The 8,236-nt window shown below is 30.4% G+C and overlaps 1 protein-coding gene across 2 annotated transcripts; it reads left to right on the top strand.

Moving 5' to 3' along the window:
• The first annotated feature begins 3,369 nt into the window (after nt 1-3,369).
• Nucleotides 3,370-6,403, top strand: LOC118450532 (uncharacterized). Of its 2 annotated transcripts, none has more exons than XM_035886333.2 (4): nt 3,370-3,477; nt 4,494-4,628; nt 5,483-5,796; nt 6,118-6,403. In XM_035886333.2, exons 1-4 carry the CDS (start codon nt 3,400-3,402, stop codon nt 6,401-6,403), a joined length of 813 nt encoding a protein of 270 aa, XP_035742226.1. In that variant the 5' UTR covers nt 3,370-3,399. The 2 variants fall into 2 exon arrangements, with proteins under 2 accessions (XP_035742226.1, XP_035742225.1); XM_035886332.2 differs by having other exon boundaries at nt 3,400-3,483.
• The last annotated feature ends 1,833 nt before the right edge of the window (nt 6,404-8,236 follow it).

The raw sequence follows: 8,236 nt of genomic DNA, 5'->3' as shown, positions 1-8,236 counted from the left end.
TAAAATAGTAATAATAATAATTATTATTATTATTATATATATAAATAATAATAATATGACGATATTGATGACAATCATAATAATAATAAGGAAAAGGCCACGACTTGAGACGAACTATATTTTACAGGGATAAGAGGAATAAAATGAAACATCGAGTATATGTTATTTATTTGAAAATATTTGTACTTATGTACCGATATACAAATAAAATATATATATGTGGTATCTTCATTTATAAAAAAGAAATGAATTTCAATGTTTGATGGATAGAGTAAATAAGTAGTAGGAATCATAAAAGATAAGAGCATTGTGAAAGGGGGAAAGAAGATTTGGAGGAAGAGGGACGTAGAAAAAGAAGCGCGCGCAATCTTTTTAATTATGAAAACACGACTTTGTGTTCCATTTTGTTTTGTTGTCAGAATGCTATTCTATTCAGTACTCTCTTTTTCTCCTTCTCCTCCTCCACCTTCTTTCTCCTTCTCGCCATCTTCTTTTTTTATATTATAACGCAGCGCGCGGGTGGCTGATGGGTCAGGGGCGGAGGAAGACTGGTGGCAGAGTGGAGACCAGAAGGGTGCCAGGGTGAGATTGCTTTAGTAATGAATTACATGGCTTCGGGCTATGTGCCTCTGTCTGATGTGCTGCACGGCCAGCGAGCATCGGAATCTGTGCTTTCTAGCCTCGGCTTCTCCGAACTTCTCTTTTTTTTTCGTTTCTTCCTTTTTCTGTCGTCTTTTTTTAAACTCTCTCCCTCCCTCTTTCTCTTTTTTCTTTTGCTCTTCCTTTTTACCCGCTCAAAACAAATGCGTCATTTAGAAAAATAACTCTTCGCATCTGTGGACTACAGACTGCGTTATACATAATATGTTAGTGTATATTTTCACGATGTTCGTTGTTTAGAAAAACTTCGAATTTATTTAACTCCTCATATTAAAAATTTGAGAAGCCCCTAAATCGGTTGTTTATTTATAAATTTGTACGTGCGAAATATGCACTGTTACATGAAACTGGCAAAAAAAATATAATACCTAATATGGTTCATTATTTCTTATCTATCTTTCATTAAACCCGATAGAATCGAATCTTTTTATCTATTAATTTTATTTATATTATTATTTCTATACTCTGTAATTATGAAAACACATAGTTTTACAAAAATAATATCAAAAAGAATGACCGATAAAATTATAATATTGATGATGATAATGTTAAACGACTAGAAAAGAAAAAGTGGCATATTAATATTATACATATAGGTACATATGTACTTATACATACAATAGAAAAAATGTTCTTCTTTAAAGAAAGACACGAAAAGAGAAGCTGATTAATTACGTGGGGTATACTTGGACGATGTTAGTAGAGCTCGCATTGACGCAGAGTGGATTTTGAATCGCATTGTTATGCAGACTGAATGTAGATAACGAGATGAAGAGCGTTATTCATTGGGCACAATGCCACCGCCCAGGATCCGCCTCTACGAGACACCCCTCGGTCTTTTATTAATTTACCCTTTGCTCGCATCGTCGTCGTCGTCTCTCTTTCTCTCTTTCTACCTCCCCTCCCTTCCTCGCAATAACCACGACGAATAAGGTGATGTGGTGCTTTCCTCTGCTCGTTTTAATCTCTGTTGCCACGCCCAGACACTAAGTTTCTCTCTTTATTTCCATTTATCGACTGACGCATTTCTAAATAATCAAGACTACCTCGTAGAAATCGAAGATTAATAACGTGGAAAGAGGTTACGTCTCTACACTACTTTATGTTACCAAACGGAATTCCTCGATCATGTTTTTCCTCTCATGTGAATTTTCTGTTTCGACGAATATAAATTTACGGTAACAAACAAATTCATTCAGTCTTTTCAAAATACTTGAAATTATTCAAATATATTTATATAGGTATATATCAACGTGTTCTTCAAATTTTCTTTATTTCTAATACAGAAATATATTCAATATACGATAACACATTAAAACGAAAGTTGAAGAAATTTTTCCATTTCTTAAATATAATTTAACATAACGGTTTTTAAATATTGAACAATTGTTATCGGTAGCTTTGGGAATATGCTTATTTAATAGTCGAAATATATTCTTAATTACATCATTTATATTATTACTTAAGATGCACTTCATTAGTTGTAACGAAGAGCATTTAGATAAACGTAGAATCTCGAAGTAACATCGATTTAAAATCACGCACGAGAAATAAATTCAAACTTATGGAGTTATTATTTCTTTTCGTTTCCAATAATTTCAGAATTTGTGTGAATCGATTAAAATAGTACACTTTTCAATGCACCAATCAGATTTTTACGCAACCCTGTATATAACGTGAATAATAGATATTTCCCAGAATATACTTTATCATTTCAAAAACCATGTAGTAATATTGTAAGAAACTAAAATAACAACATGTGTTAAAAACGAAATGTATGTCCTTAATGTATATAATCAAGGGAAAAGAAATTATACTATAAGCAAACATACGATATCAGTAATAACATGAGAAATCTCAAATCAGTAATAACATAAAAAATAAAATGATTCTTATTCAAGTAAATCGTAACAATGTACGTTATAGTTGTTAGGTCAATGCATGATCAAAAGAGTACTATAAAGAGAGACTTTATCGCTTAAAGAAAAAAAATAGAGATCGTCGTATAACATCGATTTTGATTATTGATTAGTCGTCGTAAGCTCGGAGTAAAAATTCAAAAGCATTCTTAAGTGAGTGATCGAACTGAATTTTTGCAGATCAGGAAAAAGCATAGTATCGGAAAAAAGAGAAAAAAGCAAAGGATAATAGAGTAAAGAAGGACAGAGGAGGCCTAAATGAACGCGTATTAGAAAGAAAGAGAGAGAGAGAAAGTGGAAAGAGGATGCAGAAATAAGAGAAGAAAAAGGAGGTAGAGGAGAAAGAGGAGAGGGCAAGAAGGGTGGAAAAAGGAGGACGAGTTGACTGGGCGGAGAGGGAAGAGGAGAGTAGAGATGCAAAGGGAGAAAGAATGGTGCGCGCATTACGATTTAGTGGACTTTCCATAACTGCAGGAAGGGGTGTGTGCATCCTCGTGCAACATCGGTAACGCCCCAGAACTGCGCAGCCAATAGGGAACGCGGCCGTCTCTCGCAACACCCTCGCAAACGAGGGTAGGAAACAGTCGCTTCTCGTTGTTGCTCGCGGACTCGCAAGCTTTACGGGCAGTTTTCCTACCACCTCAATTACGAGCGAAACCAAACCAATCCTTATTCGCCGGTTTCTTTATTTTCTTGGACTTTTTACGCAAAGCCGTAAAAAAAAAATCGTAAGTGTTGTAATTTCTGATATTATTCAACAACAGTTGACTAAAGTCTCCGAAAAGGATCACGAAGGCTCACGGTGCAGGTGTTCGTCCATATGGCCGGTCCTTATCTCTCACCCTTAGGGCCTCAGGCCGATCTACTTACCGAGTATATGTTCGGTCGTCGTCGTCAGGTCAGTGTACGTTTCGATCTTATCTATTTTCTTTTGGCTCGTAAAATTATTTCCTGGGTATTTCGTTTAAACGTTTTTAAAGTTCTGCACATTATAAGCTCGATAAAACTTACAACAAGAAAACTATTTAAGAGAATTTTATTTCTTTTCTAAATCTTGGTATTAGGTGAAAAACTGGATTCTTATGTACGTTGAATTTGTATCGTCGAGATACTTGATATTTCTATAATACATTAGAGAGCAAACTTTTGAAATATTTCTTAAAGGATCATACCTTCATAGAGTGCTCATTATAATCGCTTTTACCGTGATTTTTTCGTTTTTTTCAAATTAAAAGCTTTCATTTTTCATATTGTCGTAAATAATATCTCAACACAGATATGCATTCTATATATATTTTTTGTACATTTGCTACTAGTAAGTATTCCATAATCAAATTATTAATAATGAAAGTACTATAATTATAAATTAAGATATGAAATGATATACACAATTACAATATTATATCGGTCGATATATAATAAAATTATAGTAAAATTGATATAATAATAATAAAAAATATAAAATTCGTTGCAAAAAAAGTATCCATATTATTAAATGATTTTTCTTATATTCTAATCATGAATTATAAATTTTTATAAAAATATACAAATTTGATTCAGTTAATGAAGTTAGCATATTTATTCGTGAAAAGATTTGGTGTTGTCGTCAAAAATATGAAAGTAAAATATTTCTACAGAGACAAACACAAAAGTTGTATTTTTGGCTGCATAAGCAATATACCTATGTCTCTTGTCTATTATTTTGTATACAGAATTTTACATGATTATATATATAGACGCATGTATACATGGATATTATTTACAGATTGCCAATTATTATAATGGAGAACAAATAGCAATACTTTATAAAGCGATTTTACACTTAAAAAAACTTTAAAAGTAAATGCATACGCGATATTTAAAAAGGACGAAGAGAAACTTAAATATTGAATTTGTTACGTATTTTTCATTTAGAGGCGTAATCGGACAACATTTACGCCGCAGCAATTGCAAGAATTGGAATCCCTATTCCAGAAGACTCATTATCCAGATGTATTCCTGAGGGAAGAAGTTGCTCTTCGAATTTCACTCTCGGAGGCACGCGTTCAGGTATACTTCTTTTGCCGAAAAAACTATCGGTAAAAAAGAGAGAGCACGATTCGATTCAAGATTATGTCTTCGAAATAATTTTATTGCATTTATTGTACGATTATGATAATTTATATCTTTTTGGATTGACACTTATTTGTTGGTCGATGTATTTCGGTAATTTTAAAAACTTGCACTTTTTCGATATTTCGTAGAATACGAATAAGTGAAATAGTTTCGATGTCTCTTTTGATAGAATGAAGATAAATCTTCTTAATGTATTAATATGAAAATTGTTAAATGTAACAATTATAATGTACATTTAACAATTTTCACCTGATTTGAAATAAGTTAGCTTGTGTACTTTTTTTAATGAAGTATAAAATTTATGAAACATGTATCTATTTATGTTTGAGCGAATTGTCATTATTCTGACTTTTTTAGGAATTGGATTATATGATTCATCAACATTTTTTCATTATCTCTTTCAAAAATTTATTTTCTAAGCATGGATTGTATCATATTATCTGTATCTTACGACCGATGAAAGAACGTATTTTTAAGATAAATTCTTCTTCTAGTGTTTTATTTTTTTTCTTTTATTTCAATATTTGTAAATAATGTTCCACTTTTTGAAAGTATAATACATTATAAACCATTTAGTACCTACAAGTTTTTATACTTTCTTATAATTATATTTAACTTGAGATCATTAAAAAATAAAAATAGTATTTTTTATACAAATATTTCTCTTCCATTTCCTATTAGAATATGCTTGACCATATTAATCATGATAGTGAGCCCAAGATAATTCAATTTTATATTATTATAAATTCATATTAATAACATTAATTTGAATCTTTCCCTTTTGGAAGGTATGGTTTCAAAATAGACGAGCAAAATGGCGAAAACAGGCTCGTCTTCAATTACTACAAGACGCATGGAGAATGCGTTGCTTAGGATTAGGTAGTGCTACACCTCTTCTTTTGAGACCACCGCCGGCAACAGGAATAGAAAGATCAGATGCCTCGTCACCACCACCGCCGTCGGCCTTATCTGAACCCTCTCTTTCTTCTTCTTCTTCTTCTTCTTCTGCCGAGAAATTGGTCGAAACAGGTGCGGCTGCAGCTGCAGCCGCCGCTACCGTACCAATTTGCAGAGACTATCGTTTACTTTCCGCTGCTCATGGGTACGCATTTTTTATATATAATAATGTTAAAATCTTATTATAAATTCAATTTATGGCGATAGTGAAATAAGATACATATAGCATTTTTATTGTATAAGATATATATTCGTTCCAACATATCTACATATGTCAATGTACGCATACTCGTGTATATACTAAAAACTTTCAAAATAACGGCGAGATTAGTATTCAAACATTATTTGTGAATTTTTGATTATAACAATAAAACATTAACTTGCATTGCGAATAATTTGAAATATGAAAAACATACTTTTTTCAGTGTTTTAAGATCATTTGCTGTATTTTCGTATTATCCCGCAGCTATTCCATGCATTGTGACAAGTCGAACGACAAAGTTAAGTGCGGATGTGGATCTCCACCACGGATTTGCAGTAGTTCTCCGGAAAAGGATATAGAACAGAGTATTAGAGAGAGACCTCAAGATGCTGAAATCGATTTAACTATGAAAGGCCCTCATACCTCGAGGCACATTCAAATAACAACAACACCGTTTAATATGATAAGCACATCGCAGCAAACTTTGAGACATACCGAACATGTGGATGAGCCGTTGGACGCGAGACTTAGCAGTAATAGAAATAATTAATATAATCATACATAATGATATTCATATTTATGTATGCGAGACAGACAGACTTTTCGCCTGTAACAATAACAAACGTTTACAATATCATCAGTGTAACTTTGAGGACGTAGATATTTCCGCAAAAAATTCTCGAAGTTAATACGATTATTGTTCGATTGAACATTCATATTCAAATGATCGATCATAGAGCCACGTTCATATCTATATACATTATTATTTCACTGTTTATGAGCTCACTTTTCAAAATAAGTTTCCATTAGAAATTAAGATACCAGAACATATAAACAAAGTGTGATAGCTCATACATCGAAATATGGGAAACCCTAAACCTGTTATTTTTTCTCTTATTCATAACACCATAAGTAGTTTCAAAACATTAGAAAGGCCGTATGAAAGCTTCTTCAATTTTATACTATCGCTCGAATATTTAAAAAGAGATAATACATGTATTTCTACTCTATGTATTCATGTCCACAAATTTGGTGTGACTTTTGAATACTATTAAACATTTATGATAGTTTCTTGGATGTGCTTCAATAGAGAAGGCAAGATCCTTGCATTTAAAATCAAGAACACTTTACAAATTTGGACTTGATCAATGATATCGCATTAACACGATTTATACAAACAAAATAAGATTTTTAAAATGCATAAAAATTGATACAAGTACCTGAATCGAGTAATATTCGTTGAAAAATCCCTATACCCAAATATTAACGCATTTTAATGACATTTTTTGAATAGACTTTCACATTTATGAAATGTATTTTGGTTTTTGTGAATAGAATAAATATAACAGAATTTTTAACATTATAAACTATAGTGATTTACACATTCATTTTCTTTCGTTATTATAATTTTTACAATTTTTCAAAAACCTCAAATAAAATTCTAATGTTAATTTAATGTAAATTTATTAAAATATAATATTTTATATTATATAATATAATACTGAATAGTATATATAATAATATTTATAATATATACTATTAATAATTAATATTATATATAATATTTAATAGTATTTATGTGAGCTACTCAAGATTACAGGAGAGAATATTTTATTTGATAATGAAACTTTTGATGATAGTAATAAATTTTTAGAGAATATAGTTGATTTGAAAGGGTTGATATAGAAAGAAAGAAATTTTTTACCTGAAAATTATATTTTCAAAAGTATAAGAGCCATTGATATTACTTTAAATGGAACTTGAGTTTTTTGCTTACACAAAAATTACCAAATACATTTGTATTATTATGATCAGCGAAAAAAAAATATTATCTTCTAAATTTTATAAATAGTACAGATCTATTTGCTGTATTACTTGTTATAAATATTCAATGATTATCAATTTTATGTTGTAATAGTGTTTGTTATTTATCAAGAATTCATTGTATCGATAATTCGAGTTGGTAATGTATTTTAGCTAAAAAAATTAATAGCTTTCTTTATTCATTTATAATGTAATGTGTATTAAAAAAAAATTTAATCTATATTACAATTTTAATAAACCTTTCAACAAAATTATAATATTATTGTCATATAGATTATATTATTGTATTTACATCTGGATAAGCAGTTTTCTTCCCTCGTATTTCATTTTTCAAGATATGTTATAAGATAAAAAATGATAGGTCAGACAATTCTTGATAAATAAAAAATGCTATTATAATGTAAAAATAAGAATAATATAATATCTTTAACAAGTAATGTAACAAATTACGGAAAGTGATATTTCAATTTCCAATTAGATCATATCATTACAAATTTGGAATATTTTGAACTTGTTTTGATATGCTTTACAACTTTTTTATTAAAAAAGGTTAAATATA

This window comes from Vespa mandarinia, chromosome 6 (assembly GCF_050613455.1).
Source record: "Vespa mandarinia isolate Hongniang chromosome 6, ASM5061345v1, whole genome shotgun sequence".
NCBI classification, from domain to species: Eukaryota; Metazoa; Arthropoda; class Insecta; order Hymenoptera; family Vespidae; genus Vespa; species Vespa mandarinia.
Note: the sequence above shows the minus strand (reverse complement) of the source record. Positions and strands in the feature narration are given on the sequence as shown.

What these genes read in the sequence shown, in the direction of transcription:
- LOC118450532 (XM_035886332.2), top strand. Translation starts at nt 3,400, where the DNA reads ATGGCCGGTCCTTATCTCTCACCCTTAGGGCCTCAGGCCGATCTACTT. An exon ending in GTCGTCGTCGTCAGGTCAGT is followed by an intron (nt 3,484 to 4,493) that starts GTACGTTTCGAT and finishes TTTTTCATTTAG; the next exon opens with AGGCGTAATCGGACAACATT. An exon ending in TTACTTTCCGCTGCTCATGG is followed by an intron (nt 5,797 to 6,117) that starts GTACGCATTTTT and finishes ATTATCCCGCAG; the next exon opens with CTATTCCATGCATTGTGACA.